The sequence below is a fragment of the Cyanistes caeruleus genome, chromosome 8 (genome assembly GCF_971803275.1).
Source record: "Cyanistes caeruleus chromosome 8, bCyaCae1.hap1.1, whole genome shotgun sequence".
In the NCBI taxonomy this organism is placed as follows: Eukaryota; Metazoa; Chordata; class Aves; order Passeriformes; family Paridae; genus Cyanistes; species Cyanistes caeruleus.
The window spans coordinates 11,777,499-11,800,493 of NC_141708.1; the positions used below are offsets into that span (position 1 = coordinate 11,777,499).

General features: G+C 41.0%; 2 protein-coding genes across 8 annotated transcripts in view; one reads left to right on the forward strand and one right to left on the reverse strand.

The window, feature by feature from the left end:
- Positions 1-1,015: 1,015 nt before the first annotated feature.
- On the reverse strand, positions 1,016-10,119 carry GSTO1 (glutathione S-transferase omega 1). 6 transcript variants are annotated; one of them, XM_086899402.1, is made up of 8 exons: positions 9,959-10,092; positions 9,301-9,339; positions 8,739-8,814; positions 7,470-7,578; positions 5,755-5,977; positions 4,670-4,771; positions 1,820-1,926; positions 1,016-1,555 (listed from the first exon to the last, which is right to left on the reverse strand). In XM_086899402.1, exons 4-8 carry the CDS (start codon positions 7,526-7,528, stop codon positions 1,402-1,404), a joined length of 645 nt encoding a protein of 214 aa, XP_086755528.1. In that variant the 5' UTR covers positions 7,529-7,578; positions 8,739-8,814; positions 9,301-9,339; positions 9,959-10,092; the 3' UTR covers positions 1,016-1,401. The 6 variants fall into 6 exon arrangements, with proteins under 6 accessions (XP_086755528.1, XP_086755529.1, XP_086755530.1 ...); XM_086899403.1 differs by lacking the exon at positions 9,301-9,339 and adding an exon at positions 9,544-9,606 and having other exon boundaries at positions 9,959-10,091; XM_086899404.1 differs by lacking the exon at positions 9,959-10,092 and adding an exon at positions 9,544-9,606.
- A 47-nt stretch (positions 10,120-10,166) lies between these two features.
- Positions 10,167-22,995, forward strand: part of CFAP43 (cilia and flagella associated protein 43) — a 42,127-nt gene continuing 29,298 nt past the window's right edge. For both annotated transcript variants that reach the window (XM_023929816.2, XM_086899406.1), the window contains exons 1-6: positions 10,167-10,289; positions 12,239-12,492; positions 13,311-13,407; positions 16,139-16,306; positions 17,234-17,384; positions 21,742-21,892. In XM_023929816.2, the coding sequence (XP_023785584.2) occupies positions 10,243-10,289; positions 12,239-12,492; positions 13,311-13,407; positions 16,139-16,306; positions 17,234-17,384; positions 21,742-21,892 (868 nt within the window). In that variant the 5' untranslated portion in view covers positions 10,167-10,242. The remainder of the gene's footprint in view (positions 10,290-12,238; positions 12,493-13,310; positions 13,408-16,138; positions 16,307-17,233; positions 17,385-21,741; positions 21,893-22,995) is intronic.

Consider the following 22,995-nt stretch of genomic DNA (forward strand, 5'->3'; position numbering starts at 1 on the left):
AGCTACTGTGCCAGGGCAGATGATGTTACAGGAAAAAGATCAGTCTTTTTCTCCAGAAAAGCTCCAAGACTCCCAGTATCACAATTACCATGAAATCCATGAGCCACCACATCCTGCTATGCTACCTCACCTCACTGCAATGGGAAGCAGATAGGAACAGTCTTGCTCTCTCATGACAACCACCTCAGCCCCACAGGAACCACGGTCCTGCCATTGGATATGCTGCTTTGCCTAATTTCTTTCTGTGTGCTAACTCCCTGGAATTATGGCTAGTTTGGGTTGCTAGTGGTCTGACAGACATACAGAATTGAGCAACATCAGAATGAGTCATGGATGTGGACAGGAAAAAAGAAAAGGAAAAAACAGGAGAGGAAGTTTTTCCTGTGACTGCTTGTGATTCAAATAATCTTGTCCCCACACTGCTGTATTAACATACAGGATAGCCTCAAAGATGTTCAACTAAAAAGCTCTGATCCTGCCACTTACCTGATGAAACAGAACACACTTTCCTTCACCAGCAGCCAGACATGACCAGCATAACATTCTGACTAAACTCCTTTTACTTCTGTTCTCTCATTTCACCTACACCTCAACAAGAAGAGCAATGCTTTAAATTCTGAGAAAATAAATGTCCTTCTGCTCAGGATATTGTTTCTGTTGGCTTTACTCCTTACCCTAGCCTTTAGGTTAGAACCTGGAATAATCACTCCAGTACTTCAGAAGGGCAGAGAACGATTATAACCATACACTCTCCCCTAGCATATCTAACCAGAACTGCAAGCTCTTACTAGATGGTTCCTGCAAACATGACTTCAGCAGGGGTAGGTGGGCAGGGCTGCTAAGTGAGTGTTTTGGCAGTAGAGCTGTCTGAAGAGATAACCAGTCAGCAATAGGAATCACATCTTAACTTCACATGCCACACTATGTTTTAGCCTTTACAATTCACTGCTCCTCTCTCTCTCTGTATAACCAGTCCAGTGACTAATAGCTGCCCAGAAACACAAAGGAAAAACTGTTTAAAGACAACATTGCTTGCTTTTTATTCATTTTCAATACACCAGTATAACAATTTTTAAATCAGATAACAGCATCAGTTCAGGGACTGCCCGCTACAATGCCTACAATGAGGCCAGAGATCACAGACCATCACCTCTTCAGTAGAGACATTTTCCTTTATGCAGCATTCATGGCCAACAATGACTTTCCATCTCCTGCTTGAAAACAGCACATCCTTCCCCCAACAGGAAGGAGTGGAGTTCACAGAAGGTTTCTCAACTTTTTCAGCACAGATTTATTCCCTATTATGAAATGGAACCACAGAAGAGCCCCAACCAAATTAAACTGACTTCCCACACTGAAAAACAGCACTAACACTTCAACCAGCATGTTTCTACTGGCACCTCAGAGCCCATAATCACATGCCTCAGGGCTGTTCTGCAGATACAGCTGGAGGTAGTTTTTGTATGTCTGTGGGTCAGTTATTGTAGCCTTGATAGCTGGGTCCTTCTTCATGGCCTCCATCCAGCGCTGGAGCTTTGGGGTATGATTCAAAGAGCTACAGGAAAAAGGAAGAGACTGAGTAACACAAATGGAAAATTTGGAGGGCATGAAGGAAACAAAACAGCTTGAACACTTCCATTTTACTACTTTCTCTGTCCCAGCACAATGTCCATTTTAGAGCAGGATGCTTACCCCAAACTGCAACACAATATAAGCTTTCCTCAGCAGCCCTCAAGAGTGGCCCACTGCTACAGTGCACACCAAGAATATTGATGCTGAAGCACTTCAGAACACACCAGAAGCCAGGCAAAGTACTCACTCTTTCAGCTGGAATGCTTCCAGACGTTCAAACCATGGCCAGATCATGTAGTCAACCATTGAGATTGAGTCCCCACCATAAAACACCGTGTTGCGTTTGGACAGAACCTGTGGAGGGTGAGAGATATCAGCTGCCCCCCAAAGGAAAAGTGCAGCAGAACACTACACAAAAACCCCACTGCACAGAGGAAGGCAGGCACACTACAGGGATCAGTGAACAAATGAAGGAGATACAGGCTTTCTCTTGTGCACCCAGTATTAGCAGAGTCAGAGCTAGTCAGTACAGTTAAGCTTAATACTACAGCTCAGCTCTTCTCCAGAGGTTCAAAAACTGGCACAAAATATGAATCACTAGCAAGCTGCAGCATGTGCACAAAGAGGAGTTCAGCACAGAATGCTTGTGACTTCTTGCTTGTCATAAGGCATAAATGGCACAGACTAATTGAACACAGCAGCACACATGCATTTCTTGAGCAATAAATCCAGCTAAATTTATCATCCTGCTAAATTAGAGCCATTTTAGCAGGGACTCTTTTCCCATGGCAGTTGAGGCCAAGTGGTGTCAGGGAAGCATTTCTATCATTACATCTCAAACTGCATTTGATTCCAGGTACAAAGCCAACAGGAAGCAAGTGTAACTTACACCAGAAAGAGATCCTCCTCACAGCTCAGCGCAGAAAGCAGGGCCACAAAGCATGCAGCAAGTTCTCCTGTTACATTTATGACTCCAATGCATCTTTATGTGCCATGGTCATCCAAGTTTAATATGCTTTAATGACCCTCCAGAGCTTGTTCTTTTCTTTCATTAGATTAGTATCTCTATTTTCAGGCATTTTGCTGTTTCAAAGGTGGAACTCAAAAGACCTTACAAATCTTGTTGTGTTTGGACCCATACCACCCTATACACTCATGGCATTTATTCCCTGTCCCCTTGATCTAGTAAAAATTTTAAAACAGCCCTTCAGGAATCACGGAGCTGCTTGAGCTCCCAGGTGTCTGGCAGAACCAGCAGCTGTACAGGGGCAGAGATGGGAACACAGCCCCCTCTGTTGGGCAGCAGAAATCGAAAAACAGAAGTGTTCCAAAGTACTTCCCCTCTGGGAATCTCTTGCAATACACTGAGGGAAGTTCTTACGGCTCTGCTCTGGCCTCCCATGCACCATCTGACCATCAGTTGCTGTTGCAAAATCATTCAGGGTATAGTAAAATAGAGACATTGAAGGAACAGCAAGTTATTTCACAGTATTAATCAAGCAGGAAGAAGGTTAGACACAGAGTGTGTGTCCTTGTCTCTGATGCCAGGCTCTGACATCCAAGAAAACACTGAATTTCATATAACACCATGAAAACAATTGTTAAATAGAAAAACTAAAAGTGTAAGTGTGTAGATTAGAGAGTTTTCTTAAGTCACTGGGCGAAAAAGTTGGTTTAGAGTTTAAGCTAGTTTAGAGAGCAGAGGACAAGATGGAGGATTTAGGGTGTTGTCTCTTTTCCTTCTTCCTTCATCTTCTTCTTCTAGAGGTTTTTAGGTAGTAACAGGTGATTGGGTAGAAAATGTCACAGTGCAGCATACAGGTCATTGGGTCACTCAAAAATAATTTATGTGTCTATTGTTAATTGTGTGAAACTAAGTATAAAGATAAAAGAACTGCATATTGTGCTATTAAAGCCTACTTGAGCCAGGCTATGGGGGGTTGAACTTGTGCAAAAAGTGCAGGAGGGACGGCCAAGTCTTTTAATTATATATGAGTAAACACAAGGAACAAGAACCAAACGAGCCTTTGGAGAATCTTTCCTGAAACAGAACTGAGATAAAGGAGACTCCCCATGAGGGAGTATCCCAGAGAAAACACAGCTCTGAGAAGAAACCGAAATCCCACAGAAACAAGTAGTAGTAATACAACAAATCCCTCTTTAATGTTTAATACATCTGTACTTCAGGGAAGTGAAACACCACTTTCCCCAGGAACTCATCATCTATAGTACTCTTGCCTCAGTCTGATCAGATGGACAAGGCTACTCTGGAAACAGTTGTGTTTTGGCAGCCCAAGGGGATGGGAAAGCAGAATGCACCAGACTGTTAGGAGAACTAGGAAAGTACTAAAATATTATTGGCAGCTTTGCACCAAAACAGAACTATTCCAGAGGAATGCTTCTTCACTGATCCACCCAAGCACTGGCTGTGGCTGCTAAAGGAAGAAGGAACAGGTTCATGACAAAGACAAGTCCAACAGCTGTTCAGACTAGCCAAGAACCATTACTAACACAGACTGTCAAGTGGCTAATACAGCATTAAAGCCACCTGACACTTCACAGAGCTCCACTGAAGTTGCATTACACCACCAGTAGCAGAACATGGTCCAGGGCTGGATTTCTACAAAGCACACATTACATTCTGCTTCCACCCACCCCTAAAGATAAGGTCCAGAATGAAAAAGATCTCATGTCATCACCAAGGTATCTGCACTGCTTTCAGCACACGTGCTCTTCAGCAACTCAGACTCTTCAGCCCTTGCTCTTAGTACGTGCTGCAAGGTCTCCTTCACTTAAAGCAGAACAAAGATATCCAAGACAACAGCAGTCTGCTACAATTCAAAAATCTCTACAAGTCTACACTGTCTTTATCATTAGATAAAGTTTAGTTTAACTAGATAAAGTTCAGTTTTACTACTTGAAATTTATTCTAATGGTGCTCTTGTGCAACCTGGACTGAGGGTAATAAATTGAAAGATTGTTTCTTCTTGTAACTACCAACTGAATGATATGTCTACCTCCAAAGGCCACAGCATGAAAGGAAAAAAGGGAACATATAAAGGCTGGCAATCTGCTCATTATCATGAAATACTCTCACCTCTTCAAGCTTGCCAAACTTTTCAGCAATCTCTGCTTTCAGTGCAGTGGTGTCCTGTCCATCTTTGACTGCCAAAACATGCTTGAAAAGCAAGGGTGTTATCTATACAAAGGAAAATAGGGAGTTTTTAATGCACCTCTTACAAGAATACAAGTTAGTCACTCAAAGCTTAAAATGATAACTTAGATGTTAAGATATTAAATGCAAGTTAAATCTTAAGAGATTTGATGTTAAAGAGTTACATAAAGTCCATTGATAAAAATCTTCTATACTTCATAATAGGCAAGCAAAAGCCTAGAAAAAATGAATAGAAACAGTAAGGAATTTTAGTCTTGTAGTAAGAAGAGATTAGTGAAGAGTGTTTCCCATCTGCACATTTTCTTTCTTGCAACACACTTCCTTCTTTCCATTTGGTCTATTTACAAAGACCTATTGCAAATATATTCTCCCTTTTATTCCCCTTCTTTGTCCATATTCCTTTGCATCTTCTGTTTCTTTCTCTCCTGTCTCATATCCAAGTGACTTCTTTCACTTCCTAGACTCCTCTAATCACATGCTAGTACAGAGAGGTTAATTCCAGTCAACCAGCTCCAACCCCAAATGAGAGCCAAAACCAGTCTCTACAAAAGTCCCATGTTTACAGCCATGTGCCATCTCTTGTTCATGGTTTTAGGCTCTCTCGGGCACTTCCCACATCCTGCATTCACACAGCACTTCCTGAAGAAAGGATCAGAATAAAATATAGCTATTGTCACTTCACAGGTCTCACATAATTCAGCTGGTTTGGTCTGCTAACCTTTGCTCTATTGTAGGATGCTCAAAACCCTACCTCAGTCATACAGACTTTCACTTGCTTGGATGCCTTCCCACATCCATCCTTGCACATAATTCTGGGAGCAATTCAGAGACACAGTGGATTATATGTGCTCACAGCAAAAGGCCCCAAATATCCCCTCTGCTTATTTAAATGCTCATCCCAGACACAAAACCTGCCTTGAAGGATGAAAGCAACATCAGTAACGGAGCTGCAGTTTTTGGTGCAATGGTGAAATCAGAAACACAGGCCCACTCTGATCACACAGTACCTTAGAGAAGTCTTCCAAGAGCATCCTCTGACAGGCTCGCTCATACGGGTCTGAAGGCATCAGCTTCTTCCCTGGAAATGCTTCATCCAAGTACTCACAGGTGATTGGGGACTCCCAGATAAGCTGGCCCTTGCTGGTCTCCAGAACAGGAACCAGCCCAGAGGGGTTCTTCTCAAAGTACCAGTCAGGTTTATTCTTCAGATTGATGTTGATTACTTCATGACTAAAAGAGCAAAAGAAACAAGACCCAGACAGGCTCAGTTCTGCTCCAGTCTACCCCATACCATAGTGAAATGCAGTCACCTCAACAGTTCTGTAGTTGAGAGGCTCAGCCCTCAAGCCTCTGTACTTCCCTGTTTTCTTTGAAGTTGTTTGCAGGATTAATCCTTTGACACAGAAATACTGCCACACTTTACTGGAGACAGCATGCACTGACTTGCTGTGAGTCGTTTGCAGACAGTATACGTGTCTTTTATTAGTTTAACAAGCATCCAACTACCAGGCTAAAAACAAAGATTAGAACTCAGCACACTTATCACATTTGAGTTCAGGGGCAGTCTAAGAAAGAAGCAGTTAATTGCAAATGAGCTACACCCCAATTAAGAAATGCACCTGAATCTCAAGCTGCCCTTATACCACGGAGCAAATCAGGAGAGCATCCTTCCTACTTCCCAACTTATGGCCTCATACGGAACAAGTGCCTGGGGTAAAGGCCTATTGACAAATATATATATATGGGAAATATGTCTATTTTTAGAAAACAGAAGTTAGATGCTGAGTTACATGTTATGATCCCAGAAAATTCTTAGTAAGCCCAGAGGTCTGCTAAACACAGCTAACATTCAAAACAATTGTGAAGTTACCAGAAGGCAACCATCACATCCAGGTAGCCATAAAACCCCTCCAAAATCACTACGCAGCAACAAACCTCCCAGCTCCAAAATCAGTCCAAAGACATTAAATAAAAACAGAATTAAACTGACCCAGAATTTTATTGCTTCTGCTCTTCCTAAAAAAAAAAGACCCACATAAAAAAAAAAGCATAACTAACTCAACTCTCATCTTACTATCAAGAGACCTGTTAGCATTCCCTATTCTAACATGAACTCCCAGCCCTATGTTGGGTAACAAACCACTGGCGGGCCTTGGACTTGGCAAAACCAGAAAAAGATGGAAAAAATAGGTAATTTTACTCTGTACCTGAGAGAGACATTAGACCCCACTCAAGAAGGGTGAAATTACATGGCTAATTCGAAAAAGAAACAAACACAAGCACTGAATTTCATTAACTTACTACAGCACGAGAACAAGACAATAAGGAACACCATACATTTCCACGTTTAAAAAGGTCAGTCACTCACTAGTGTGTTTTGATGGGCAGTGACACAACAGAAACACCGAAAATTCGTAGCTTCCAGAATTTTCATGGCCACTCACATCAAAAAAAACCAGCATATGTTATGTCTCTACTCACATTTACTCAGGGCAAGCTATCACAGACAATAATTATAAAAGAAAGTGAGCTTGTTGTTTTTACTTTGGGCCTTTATGCAGCCGATTTCACACACAGCCTACTTATTCAAGCTTTAGAGCAAAATCACGCACAGAAAGCCTCTTCTCCATCATTTCGCTCAGGGATGTTTAATTCAGGAAACCAAGGCAGCTAGGCCCGCCTCTTGCTGGCTGCGGGCTCTGGGGTGCGGGCAGGAGCTCACCTGATGTCCTTGGCGCGGAGAACCAGGCGCGCCCGCTGCGCGAAGGGGCAGAAGCGCATGCTGTAGAGCCGGAGCAGCCCCGCGGGCACAGGGCCCGGCGCCGCGCTGCCTGAGGGGAGAGGAGAGCGGCTGTCACTGTCCGGCCTGTCTGCTGAGCCGGCGCTCACCCGGCCGGGGAGCTGTGCCGGCCCCGCGGCGCTTACCCTTGCCCAGGCTGCGGGAGTGATCGCCCGACATTCCGACGCGATGGGCTCCGAGCTGTGGCTGCCCCTCCGCAGCGCCCTGCCCCCGGGCCGCGGCACCGCCCGCCGAGGGACGGGTGTCCGGCCCCGCCTCTCCCCCGCCTCCCTTCCCTTCCCTCCCAGCGCCGCCTCGGCCCGGGAGCGCCGCTGACCCCAAGAGCTTGCCGCCTTCCCCACCCAGCTGGGACAGGCGCTGGTCAGCTGCTCTCGATGCTCTCCCTTCGTTTACAAAGAGCTGCACAACCACCTCCGGCATTCCCGTGGGAACGGGACACCCACGGCCGAACTCCGCCTCCCGGGCCAGTGGTATTTATAAGCAGTACCAGGTTCCCCTCAGTGCCTCCTCCTGCATCACCTACTACCCTCCAAAATCCCATCCAACCTCATCTTGAGGGTAACAAGAAGGGTTTATCTCTCCTGCAGCTGTTCTGCACCACGATAAAAACCCCAAGAGGAGACAATAATCCAACAGACAAGTTAAAAAGTTAGATTTAACTTATTACTACAGTGAATTTATAGATGGATTCATGCTTGCTTCTGCAAACAGGATCTTTGTGGGCACATCACTGTGTGCATAGAGCAAAAGAAAGAACCAAAGCACAGATTGAAGTCTTCTCTGTCCCTTTGCTCCCTGTTCACTTGAGATTAGGGCACCAGGGCCTTCCTTGTACCAGCTTTCCTTGGAGTATAATAACAGAAATGGAGGTGCTTTCCTCTTAATGATTTTCACACATTCACACAGTGTCCAAGCTGATCTCTGACCACAGAGGTAAAGTGATTCCCTTCCTGTGGCTCCACACACACAAATCTTCAGGTTGGTGTTGTACATTAATAGGAAACAGCACATTTGTAGGGACCAGTGGGCTGGCACAACTCTTGCCAAAGGGAGGGAAAACCCTGGTCTTCCTGGTAATACAATCTCCTCTGGCTCCCAAGAGGCTAATAAGGCATCCCAATCTCCCAAGGCTAATAGAGCATTCTCCAGCCTCATCAGTGGATCCGTGCTTGCACAGGCAGCGAGTCCTACCTGGTTTGGTTTTGTCACTTGAGTTGGGCCTCAGACAACATACCACAAAGACCAATATTTTCTGTGGTGATCTCACCTGCAGATAAACACCAAGATAGTCACTAGTAACATAACCATGACCTGGACACCATTATCCATTGCAATGGAGGAACATGATTTTTGTTGAGTCACTGCTGCTTGATTACATATATTAAGCAGCTCAGTAAGAAAGGGAGTGGTAATTTGTTGCACAAGTCTGCCATGCCCTCAGCAAATACAACCTACACATAAGGTGTTCTTTGCCAACAACACAATTTCTCCCACCATAAAAAAAACCAAAACCCAATTGTGTTAGAGGACACAGTCCTTATTCCTCTAAGTACCTATCCTTAGGAAAGGCTCAGAAAAATTTTGGGTTATGAAAACAGAGAAAATTAATTTGAAATTTCTCATAGCAATTACGAAACACACAGGCAGCCTGCTAATTCACAGCCTGGAGACAGGCATGTAGGAACTCAAACCAGCATCACAAGACCTACATGGTACAGTAGGCTCTCAGAAGCACCAAAGAAAATAAACCCACTTCCTCATTCTCTCCTGGTGTTGCCTGGCACACAGGTGCCTGTGGAGACAAGAGGTAAAGAACAGGTTTGTCCTGCTGCCTCTGGACAGAAATGCCACTTTCCCTTCATTGCTGTTTAGCACTGCGAGTGCATACTGCCACTGTACAGGGAAGTAACAGCAAGCTAACACAACCAAGACACTATAAATAACAATCCTCCCTTAGAAAAGGAAATCTGTTTTTTAAATACTTGGAGGCTCTTACTGTGTTACCAGGCTAAAAGCTTCAAGTACAGAGGGAAAGTCTGCAGCTGTACTTTCTCCTTCCCTGGGAAAAACACCTCAGCTCACTCTGAAGCTGAAGGAGCTTTATTGTACACAATCCAAGAACTTTTGTACCTTACAGAATCATCAAGGTTGAAAGAGACATTCAAGATCATCAAATCCAGCTGTTACCCCTAAACCACATCACCCACCACCAGATACAGACTCCTCCTGAACACCTTTAGGGATGGTGACCCCAGAAAGACACAAGAGGTAACGAGGAAATAGGTACAGCTGTCCTGCAATGAGACAGGCAGATGGCACTGGACCAGGTGCAGGGACACACGGGGCAACCAAGAGACAGAACCCAGGGTCTCTCCCCCGAGGCTGTTGCACTTCTACACTTGATTCAGCACCTGCTTAGACTCAGCAGCAATGATTGCCCAGGTTAAAAGGTCCCAGATATCAGTGGCTCAGGGGACAGAAGTACCCCACTTTACCAACAATAAGATCTCCCACAAAACCCCTCACGTCTCCCGCTACCCAGGTAAGAGAGGGGACAGCCTACTGGGCTCTTAAATACCACCCGTGCTCATTGATTGGCTGGCGCAGGAAGGCGGGCCAATCAGCTGCTTTCTCCGAGCCCCGCCAATGGCGGCCGCCGTTGCTGTTGCCAGGGCGCGGGGGTCCCGCGGCGGCGATGGCGGCGGGGCCCGCCCCAGCTGCGGAGGCCGCGCTGGAAGTGAGGTGGGGGCGGCCGGCACTCCCCTCACTCCCCTCACACACTCCCGAGCCGGGTGGGGTGCGCCGTGTCCTGCGCTGTGCTCACCCCGCGGCGGCTCCGTGGATAGAACGGTCAGACAGGGAGAGGAAGGGAGGCTGCGCTGTCGGGGGCTGTCAGGACAGCGCAGGAGGAGAGAGAATGAAGCACGGGCACAGATGACAGCATCACGGAGTCGGGCGGGTTCAAGGGGCACAGTGGGTCATGGGGTCCAACCTCCCTGCTCAGGCAGGGTCATCCCAGAGCATGGTGCATGGGATTACATCCACACGGTTCTGGAAAGCTCCAGTGAGGGAGACTCCATAGCCTGTCTGAAAAAAACCTGTTCCAGTGCATGGTCGCTTGTACAGTAAAGAAGTTATCTATCTATCTATCTATCTATCTATCTATCTATCTATCTATCTATCTATCTATCTATCTATCTATCTATCTATTATATAACAGTCTGAGCCCTTGTCCCCTTTGGCCTTTACTAGGTGTATAGGAATGATAAATTGCACTGTCACCCCATTCATTTATTCCTGTGTACAAGTTTTCTAGATTCCATTTTACTTCCACAAACATAAGTTAGAAATACTTAGTTTCCACTGATTCAGACCTAATGCTGCAGAAAAGCAAAGAATTAGTTCTGTAAGCCTGTTCAGAGAGGTTTCATGTGCCGTGGTACCCCATACAACCTGTTCTTGTATGAAGGAAGGCCCAGAAAAACATTATCAGCTGAAATGTCTCCTCTGTTGCCATGGCTTTCAATGCCATGGCACGTTGTCAGTGCTCCCACTCCTTTCTGGCTCCACTTGACTCCTGCAGCAAAAGAAGCCAGGAGCAGAAACTCTTCAGAAAAGATAATGGGAAGTTATTGCTGGACATAAATTTATCTCAAGACCAGTAATTTTAAAACATTCCTAAGTATGAGAGTGCTGAGGCTTTAGTACCATGTTCTCTGAAGAGTACAAAGGATCAACTGAGCTGATTTTATGATTGACTTATGTTTGTGAAAGGAGTGTAGAAATGCTTCTCATCACTGCAGAGAACAAAGGTCTCTCCCAGTCAGATTCTCTGATTTGGAAAAAGAGCAGAGATGGGATGTTTCTGAATGATGATTCAAAGACAGGATCCTAACAGCATATACAGAGGGTATCTCTTACACTGCTGGAACTTTCCTGCCATGGTACCAGCAGCCTAAACTGACATCCTCACTTGGTGGTAAATGCAAATCCCTTTAGTAAGACAACTCTGATGTTTCTCCACACACTTTTTGAAAAGTAAAAACATCTGCAAGCAGTTATGAATTTGTTGACATGTTGTAAGTTCATAAACAGACTAATCCTCAGTAATTTATTTCAGTCCTTGTGTAACACATCCTGTTTACATTCCAAAGGTTTACCATGTTAAAGTACTGGAGTCTTTAAAGCAGAACAGTCCTCCTGGTTTGCTTCATTTAAACAGAAGTTGTACCTTTATATTTTTTATTTTATGTGTATGAGATGAACAGTGAAAGTGCAAAAAGGTTAAGCAAACACAGCTGGGTCCCAAGTATAGATTGTACCCTTACAATTCAAACAAATGAAGTTATGCCCTTTGCTGGCATAAGTGAGTACGAAACCAGAGCCTGTGAACTTGGCTGACTTTATTTTTAGTGAAAACTAAAAGAAATAAAAGCATCTCCCCATGTTTTTATGCCACTCCTTTGTGCTCCATTGGGGTAAGATTGACCATATGTTTTTGGAAACACTGAACTAGTAATTCATAATACCCGATCTTAGTTGTTGTGATTTTGCAACACTGGTATGAGGATGAGTCTAACAAATCCCAATCACCAGTTCAGGTAACTTAGACTACAACATTTCCTTTTGCACAGTATTTTGAGAAATGCTTGTCTGATTAATGTTTTAACATTCAGTTGCTCTATTTTCAGTTGGGTTCAGGGATTCTCAAACAAGAACTTGGCCTTTGTCAACGATCAAACTGTCTGCTACCCTTGTGGTAGTTACATCCTCTTCCTGGACATCAAAACAAAGAAGACAAGAGCAGTGCAGTGCCAGAGTGGCCAGGTGGGAGCCTTTGCAGCAAATGCCAGCAGTCAAGTGGTGGCCTTCTCCGACCGGAAGCTGAATCCCCTCATACACATCTACACTTTTCCAGATCTGAGTAAACTGACAGAATTAAAAGGTAGTGATGTGGTAACCCTCATCATCATAATTTCATTAAAACAATACTGTAATCGTCAGTTTCTGAAGTTGTGGAGCTTTTTTATAAGACTTGAAAAACAGAGACTGTTTTGTCCCTGTCACAGGACATGTGACAGGGAACTGCCTCATGAAGAAATTCATAGAAAGCAGTGGAAGGAATTTTCCACTGCATTACTTTTATTTACTTTTAAGCTAGGGAGGAATATGACCATACATAATGAAGCTAATTTAAAAGGAAAAGAAAAGGAGTTAAATGTAATTAGTTTTAGGAAAATGTAGTCAGAATAAGTCATACTGCAGTAGACTGCCAGGCAGACTGCTGACAGCCAGAGGAGAAATCCGGGATGTGAGGGATGAGGGTTCTTACAGTTATACTTTGGAGTCCAGAATCTAATGTGTGTTTTTGCCTCCTTCCTGTAATTTCTCTCCTTGGTTTAGTTGCTTACCCTATTCATGTTTCAGTTCCCTTGTCATTTAAATGAGGATCATGATACTTGCTTTTTCATGTACATGAATTAAAATTATGACTGCAAAATATTTCATGGACTTGGAGAAAAATACTGTACAATTTCAAGATATTATTAGAAAGAAAATTGAAAAAATTCCAAGCAATGATATATAAGGAACATTTTTATGATCAAATCAAAAGAATAATCTGCAGTGAAGCAAAGAAATCAAGGGCTTGAAGAATATTTAAAGAGTTAAAATGGATATAAAGGAAGTGAGAAGAGTATCTGTGGTACTATCAAATAAAGTCTGGGACAATCAAAGACCATGTTCTTAATTTTTCTATTTCAGGTGATGTTCAGCTGGACTATACCTTACTTGCATTTAGTTTTAGAGGCCCATATCTGGCCAGTTACTCTTCAATCCCAGAGTTTGTTCTTTCAGTATGGTAAGAGTAAAAAAAAAATTCTCTTATACCATTTGTATTTAATTCATATTTTTGTGTGACTACTGTTGTAACATAGATTAAGCTAACAAATGTGGGACACAAACTGGTTTCCTTAATCTCTTTTCTTTGATCATTGTCTGATCATTGTCTGCAAACTGTCTGTACCAAAATTGCTGTTTCTTTTCTAGTATTAGTAGACACTAGTCAAAATGGCTGTCAGCAGTAGCAAAATTATCTTTTACCTTCTTCCAAATTTTGGTTTTTGGAGTGCTTCCAGATCCTCCAGCATCAGTTAATTATCTGTTCACTGTTGGAAGTTGAGCACCATGCTGTTTGTGGAAGAAAGTTGCCTGCTGAAAAGAGGAAAAGGGTTCTAAAGCTGATTTGCACTGGTTTGTCCCCGTGGACTGTTCAGTGGTCCTCTTAATTACTTTTGCTTGATCTTAGTTCTGGCTTATAATTTTGCTCAGTGATTACACTAACTTGGATCACTGGGTTGGATCATAATTTTCTGTTCATTGATGTGAAATATTATATAATGCAGCACAGATAGAGAAAGGTAGAGTATTTAATATTCTAATTGTACTGTAAAATACAATTCTGCTGTTGCCTCCATTGCCAGCAAGCTCCCATTGACTGTGGAGTCTGTGCACTTCAAAAGAAATGGGGAGAGTGGAGTAGGAGAAAGGCAAGGGAGGACATGTAAGGAATAGTCAGTATAGTCTCAGGTTACTGAACATCTTTTCTTGTACAGTTATAAGTGAAGATGCAGAAACTCCTGGAATTTCAGAACTTTGGTAATGAGAGTAGATACTATTATGGATGCCTCTTCTTTAGCCCTTCTGAAGAGTAATAATGTTTGCTGTGAACTCTGATCATACACAGTAGTTCAAGAAGGATGTCTGTGTATATCACACTGGAAACCAACACAGGCTCTGACAGCTGACACACTTGTAACACACATGGTTCATTGTGTTCATTGTGTGCTCTTAAACAAAAAAGCACTATCCTGAAAGACTTGTCTAGATTATTCTTAAAACAAGAAATACCTAGAAACGTTTAAATACTTTAAAGTAGTAGTGATTTCCAAGGCCAAACAATTTTAACCAGTTTGAATCAGCATGTTACAACTATCAGCAGGTAGTTGTCATAAAAACCATCCTAAGCCACAAAGAATTTAGTAACAAAATACAATTGCGTTAGAATATTAAGCTTAGAATGTGTAATAATTTGAACAGAGGTGTTTGAATTTACTGTGAAATCAGGACTTTTATTTTGGTGATTGGATTATAGTGTTCATTTATTGAAGATATCTGTATGTACAGATGTCAGAAATCACAGTGAGCATTAGATGTCATGTCTATATGACAACTGCACAGCCTCAGTATTTTAAACAGCTAGTTTGGAATCAGAGGTATAAGAGGTGTTTTTAAAGATATTTGTCTCAAAATATAAAGAGCTTGTGGATAACTAAAAGCTGCCTTTCATCTGAGATATTTTATCCCTAATATTTATTCTTTTCTGTTCAAAGGAGAAACATAATGTCAGATTACTTTTCAGATACGTTTCACCATAGTTTCAGATCTTAGTGAATTATCTACTATAAAACTCTGTTGGTGTTATCTGGTAGGTATAAGACAAAAACATGCTGACAGATCTTTAGAAAGCAAGATATGCTCCAATCTTTAAAAGTCAGAATTTTAATTTATAGCTTCCTGTGATTTTAATGAGGGCTACTGCATATGTGTGAATAATTCCCTTTTGTTGCATATGCTATAAATGTTAACCATTGTTTGCTTCGTGATAATTTCTGTGAGTGAATTTATTACAGCCAGGCTAAGGGATTAAACTGAATCCATTTACAGCAGTGTATGCATTTTAGATTTCTCAGCAGCACTGACAAATACTAGAGCTATAAATGTTATTTAGATTAACAGTCAGATAGATTGTCCAATAAATTAAGAAACAGTTTTAACCATTTTCTTCAAATGATGTTAATCAGTTCTTGGATAGCACCTAAAAATGCAAATGCCATCAAATATTATTCTGTATATTGAAAAATATGCAAATTAGATGAGGAGAACATAAAATAGGTTGTACTGGACAAAAGAAAAGTCAGCAGAAAGCAGATTCCCAGACTTCTCTTAGCTACACATAACAGCCCCACACAAACTTTGCTCTGGTTTGTACCCAGGTTTGTTAATACAGCCATAGCTTGTATGTCTGCACTCACAGCACAATTACTGTATTACCTAGGTAATTAATCCTTAGATAATCATAGGCTGAATGTGGTTTATTTCCTCATTATCGCACCTTCCAGCTGCAAGCATTACAGTCATTATGTTACAGATTGGAAAAACAAGGCTGGGGTGCTGAAGAGTTAATTGTTTGGGCCCATTTTAGTAGTCACTGATGGAGCTAATGAAAAAAAAATCCATTTCTTGTGACCATTGGTCTTTTCACAAAAGGGAGTGCCTGAACATGTTTCTAAAATGTCAGTTATTCAATCATTTTCTAGCAGTAATAATTTTATGTGTGGCTAATTAACCACATCCTTTGCATTCTCGAGAGGACCTTACTTGTTTGACAGCAGAAATTTTTTGTCAGTGACAAAGTATTTGTTTTCCAAACTGGATCTTGAACACCAGTCCTAACCACATCCAGACCTTTGGCTTCAATGTTTTTTTACCTGTTTAACGGATTTTATTTTCTTTTATTCTCCATAATGAAGGAACTGGAAAGAAAATATCCTCCTGTGCAGTAAGTCTCAGCCAGGGATAACAGGAACCTCTCTGAGTTTTAACCCCATGAATTGGCAGCAGCTGTGTTTTGTTGCTGAGAGCTCTGTTACCATCTGGCGTGTTGAAAGGAGCAAGGATGAGCATCACCTTACAGGACAGTGAGTGGAACACCCCTCAGGCTAAGATAAACTCTACAAGTACATTTTAATAACAAAGACTAGCAACACACTTCTATTTGCAAAGGATTTAGTCCCACTTAGTTCACGTAGCAATTGCAGTCAGTAATTGCTAAATCACAACCACTATAAATCTGTCTAGTCAATCAAGTGAATTAAATTTATGATTTCATGTCTTAATACTCACATGACCAGATTATACACACTATGAAGCTAATACTAATCAGCTGCTTTGGCAGCCTTGATCAAAAGCTGTGTGACTGAATAAAAGATAGTGCCTGGACTGCTTTTCTGTAAATTGACTACATTGAGCATTGCTTTTGTAGCTATGAAACCATCAAATTTGCATCAATTTTTTCCTAGTAAGCATAGTTAAATGGTATTTTGTTGTTATCACAAATTGTACCAAAAGCAGTATCAGTTTTCAATGTGATTTCCATCTTCTGTGGCTAATTTACAGTCCAGAGAGGATGCCTCTTATCAATGCAATTCACTGAGCACAGTAAAACTAGAATTTATTTATGCCAATATGTTTTTTGAGGCTGGTATAAAAGTAGCTTATATCACTCAAGTTGGAGTCATTGACATATAAAACCTATGCTTCTAGATGGCAGCTGCTCTACCATTCCCACCTGTGTTTAACTATTAATGTAATCAACATATTGCCACTTACACAGTTACATTAATGAAAGTATAAACAAGGCCTTAATTTGCGATCTGAAAAAAATACTGAAGGGTTTTTTGCCTTTTGGCATTACAGAATGCATATGTAAATGCACAGGCATACTCACTTTTCCTCCATTACTTTTGCAGAAATAAAACCTATTTTGAAAACAGCTTCTACATTTTGTATCAGCATTTACTATTCATATTTCTTCTCTTCAGACTGTATCTTTTGCCTTTTCACAGCCCTGTGGAACTCCCTGATGATTGTGGGGTCGTGAGTCCTCGTGAGGAATTGTTTTTCCCACCTTCTCGTAATGATGATCCATACTATGGCCCTGATTTGCCAGTTTCAGCCGTTGCTGGACTGGAAGGAGATGAAGCAGAAACATTTGTGGTAGTTACTGAATTTTTTTCCTTTTTACCATTCCAAGTCATATTTTCTATACAAATAGGTGTTAATAACTTCATAATTCTAATGCTTATTAAATAGATAGAACCCAGTAAGTGGATCTGTTACCTCAACAATATTTCTGAAGTCCATTTTGCCAGGAGACTGATAAGGCACAGTCCTGCTGCACAGTGCAGTGAGATGTCTAACATAGGTCCTAGCACAGTCATATATCTGTGCAGTGGAGGTTTGGATCTGCATCCCAGAAGCAATATGAAGTGTGTCAGCATCTAATTGTGCCCAAGCTAAAATGACCTGCTGAAAACTTGAAAACTTATTCCCATGCTAAACTGATAGGAACCATCACTTCCTTTTTGATGTTGAAAATGTCTCAAGCTATGGAAACACTGAAGGCTTTTTTCCAGCCATTATTTACTTTTTATCCTCCTTTGAGATGCCTCTTTTTAGAGGCTTCAAAAGTGTTCTCACTTTGTTTGAAATTTACTTTCATGTGACTACCAACCAGAAGTGTGAAAACATCTAATTTGTAAATCTGGGATTCTCTTCTAAGATTTGGACCATCAGTTTCTATTTGGTGGCTTGTGATATATATGAGACACCAAAATTAGAATGCATAAGATGACACTGGCATTATATACTACATTCTTCTCAATGGACAAATGTGAGTTCTGTATTAGTGTACAAAGTAGAATCAGAAAATAAAACCAGGAAATTATGTTTTCCTGACCTCATCTTCTTTTCATTGCCTGCTGCTTTCACAATGGTAGAGGTTTTTAACTGTGTAACTAGTTTCCTATGGTTTTCGGGACAATTAAGAACTATAAAACAATATTCTTTATTGGTTCTAAATACATGTGAACTGCTCATATTTGAAATCACTTAGAAAGTGAAGATAATATATGCTCATCTAGGGCCTTGCCATTTTCTTCTGCCTTAGTGCCTCTTAGGTTATATGCAGACGATGAAGTCTGCAAAACCACTTTGTTCTTTATTCTGTAAAGGAAATACAAGAAGTATTGGAGAAAAAGCAGTTCCTGTATTAGGTCTGTGAGGCTTAATAGAATTTGTCCTTGAATGGATGTCATTCTTTTCAGTGGTAGTAGGTTCTTATGCTTGAACTTGCAGAACCATATTGTGAACTTTTCCACATGGAAAAGTTGTGCTTTCAACCATATTAGATATATGTACTAGAGATCTCTATAGGGTCTTTGCATTTCCAGCTGCCTTCAGAAAAACCTACATTTCTTTTTAGCACCTTCAATGTGATTATGTTCTCCTTATCCATAGAAATATTTCTGGAGTAAGAGTAACCTGTTCTGATAGTCTTCACTGAAGATTTCCTTTTCTTTCAAACTATATGGTAAATATTTTGATAGTTATTTACTGTCCAGTTTTCTTAGATGAGTATATTTTGGTTGTCAGTACTGGTAGGTAATGAACAAGTTATTTAGAAATGAAATGGTTTTTTTTCAGAAATACAGGACCTTGTTCCTTTTGTTGTGGTGGTATGTTGTTTGCCGTGCACTAAACTGTGAGGTTCTACTCATAGTTTAGCACTGGGAGGCAATGCATCTGTTTCTGGCATGTTTTCACCTTGCTCCAGGATGTGGTAGCTGAGTAATTTTTTTAGGACTTGGATTTATTGTGCCTTACAGCACTAATTCTCTCCTCCACGCATGCCTGTGCACATAAACTCCATCTCTAACTGAGCAGAAAAAGTGAGCACTCTTAAATCTTCTAAGTCCTGACACTGGAGGGAAATCACATGCTTGTGTCCTGTCAAGTTAACCACCTCTTTCCAACACTCCAGCCCTGAAAAGCAAGCCCATTGCCAGTCTGCTTGTTTGCTTCTTGGAAGTGTGTCAGTGTTCCATACTCCAGCAGACTGGCTATGTACCCGAGTGTAACCACAGCGGGGCAGCAGAGGGAAAGGAATTGGAATATCCTACAGCTTGCCATCCTTCTCTTTCTTGCATGAGATTTTTCTAGATGAGAGTCTTTTAAATGTGCATTACCACAGAAACACAGAATACGCTGGGTTGGAAGGGCCCCACAAGAATCATCGAGTCCAACTCCTGGCTTTGCACAGAGCCATCCCCAGGAGTCATACCCTGTCCCTGGGAGTGTTGTGCAAACTCTGTCAGCCTTGGTGCTGTGACCACTTCCTGGGGAGCCTCTACCAATGCCCAACCAGCCTCTGGTGAAGAATCTCTTTCTAATGCCCAACCTGAACCTCCCAGATTCAGGCCATTCCCTTGGGTCCTGTCACTGTCACCACACAACAGAGATCAGTGTCTGTCCCTCTCCTTCCCCTCACAAGGAAGCTGTAACTACAGTGAGGTCTTCTCTCAATCTCTTCTTCTCCAGGCTGAAAAGAGCAAGTGACTTCAGCTGCTCTTTATACAGCTCCCCATCTAAACCCATAACTGTCTTCCTAGCACTCCTTTGGATACTCTCTAACAGTTTACATTCTAGCAGTGCTTATATTGCAGTGACCAAAACTGCTCACAGTACTCAAGGTGAGGCAGCATTAGTGCAGAGCAGAGTGGGACAATCAAGCCCACTGGAATCGATTTAATCTCTAGCACCAATTTTATTCCATTGTCTTTTTATAAAACATTTTGTGGCAAGGATCCATCATGGAGATTTTTTTTTCCCTGACGAGGTGCTACTCAAAAGGGAGAGAAGTTAAAAACCAAAAAGTTAAAAATAATTATTGTTATTGTTATTGTTATTGTTATTCACCACCGTACCAATGCACAGTCCAAGAAGCAACCTGGTTTGGGATTTACATAATCTCATCCTACGATTGGTATATTTTTATGTTTAAAGACAGTCATGACAGCAGCTGCATCAAGGAACACTGCAGAAATTGTATTTACCCAAAAAGCTTCTGTTTTGCAGAAGTTCAGTTACAAGCTTCCCAAAGATTTGTGATGTTCAAGCTTTATAAAATCAGTGAAAATGCCTATATTAGATGTTTCTCTGGGTGATGTAAAGACCTATTTGCTATAAATTTTTTACTGTCAGTCATATTTGATTTATAAAGTAAATATTAATATACTTTATTTGTGTAACATTTTTCCCCAAGAAACTAAAAATGCTTTGTAAGCATAAATAGAATGTAATTTACTTGCCCAGAACCATATAACAAGGGCTTGGTATATTTTGCTAATGAAATGTAGGTACTTATGAATCTCTGTCCTGTGTTTTCATCACAAGTCCATCCATATTTCCTCTTTTTATAGAACCTTTAGTGAGACAGCAGGTGTTTTACAGAATTATAGAACCTTCTTTTTTTTTCATCCATCATATTGTTTAGTGATCCTCACCACTTCTGCAGACATGTACAGTGATTTGAATCCTCTCTTTTAAATGTTCTCCCAAGGTTTTCTTGTGTTTTGTCCCCCTCTTCCCCTCCCTGAATTCTCTTTAATCTGGTTCTTTCTGTCATGGTATTTTTATGACCTTTGTTACTGCTGTATCTGAGCAGACCACTCTCTGTCTTTAATAATATTTGCTGGAGAAGTTCTGTTCTTTGTGTTTTATGGAGGACAGATTTATGAGAGTTATTTTAGTGAAATGAAATTCAAGGCACATGGGAAGTCCATGTCAGGGATATTTCTAGCAGTTATTTGCAGAAGACACAAAGATTGACAGAGCTGTTTTACAGAGCAATTTGGATTATACAATAAGATAAGCTATTCAAACAAAATGTGTTTTAGTACTGCCTGATATGCAAGAATCACATGTTCACGTTTTGGCTATAAAGTGGAAGAATATTTTAAAAAGCAGTTTGAAAGGCATTTGTTGTGGTGAGGTCATAATAAGCAACCATTTAAATTGGGGCACTGCTAACATTTAAAGAACCCTCTAGGGACTCAGTGTGTTGAATTTCATCATAATTCTATCATTAAAAGGTTGGGAAATGCCCTTGTTATGATGGGTCAATATCTTTGTGAGGATAGGGAAGATACTGGAGGGATTTCTAAGCTAGAGAATGTAAGCTTGTAACAGATGCAAGTGCTGAAGAATAAATCCATATAAAGGCAAATTTAAAAAAATATAGTTTTTAATTGAAAATATAATTTATCATATAAACAAGCTTCTAGAGGAAGAAGTGAGTTCTCCATCACTGTCTCCAGAAGTAATTTTTTGGAGAGTGTTCTTTGTCAAATTACTGGCTTCAGTGAAGGGATGACTGAACAAATTAATGCTGATGTTAAACATGATGTCAGACTCTATGAAGTAATGATTTTTTTTTCTTCTCTTGAAATGTATATAGCAGCTTGTATAGGTATTTGTCAATTGTTGACTAAACTTGTTTATTTTCATGCTTTAGCCTAGAAATTGTGTTAAGAATTCAGTGCATCCCACTGCCCACTGCTGGACTGCAACCTCAGAAATATACATGGGCTGTAAAGAAGGATATGTTTTGGTAATTGATGCTGAGCAATACAGTGTTTCTGTTCTTCAACAAAAAGCTCCACCTGGTAAGAAATAGCTGAGTGTGTTTCAGTCAAGCAGAGAAGAAAGTAGATAGGTGAAAGCTTTTTGTGCTTTCTTCTGTTCTTCTATTGGGTTTCTTACAGAAATTATAAAGCTGTTTCGTAGAACCCTATTTTTTTAATTAGTACAGTAAACATGAGAATGCATTTTGATATTCTGTGGGGGTGTTTTTAACACCCAATAACTGACTTTCATTTTTCTTCATGGGAAAAAAAACCCAAAAAACTGTAAATACATCAAAACTTATAAAATTAACTATATTTCCATGAGTCCAGATCTTTTTAACAAACCCTACTAGATTAACATTAAACTATTAATATATCAGCTATTAATAGTAGTACTAACAGCAGTACTATTTTTACTATTAATTAAGTACCAATAATGTATTTTATTTTGCATGGAATGTTGGATGGTCTTCATTTGCTGTGTTAGATAAAGTTAGAAGTGATCTTTGAGGGTTCATGAATCTTCAAAAAACAAAACTGAAACAATGTGGCTTCATAGCATTCCTTAGTGCCAGCTCTCACATAGAAGATTTCATAATGAAAACAGGCTGCAAACACTGCCAGGCTTTACTGCAGAATGTATGAAGCACAGAGTGAACAGAAAATATCTTTGGTTTCAAACAAAGAAATCTGGTTTTAGTTTATTCTGGGAATAGGAGGGCCTCTGATTGATTTCAACTCACCAGTGTGGTTTGTGTGCCCTATATGTATTTCCACCTGTCTTTTTTTCATGAGGACCTTTAGCAGGCTATGACTGACTAAAGTTTAATGTCAAGGACAGCCCATTCCAGACCTTCTTTTTCTGAGAATCTTGAGGTGTCTCTTCTGCTAAATGCCACTACCCTCCACTGCCCATTCAGAGGGCTCCTAAATGGAGGATGCTGAGACACAGACAGCAAAAATTGTTCCTTAGGCAATCTGCACCCCATTATCCTTTGATGGGATGGAAAGTGTCAGACCTATGGTGTACATGAAGTTCATACTTTGGTCAGGTCTAGGAGGAGTACTGGAACATACTTCTCCCTAGCATAGAGCTGTTTCCCTAGCAAACACTGAATTGAGTGGTAATAGATAATCTCCTG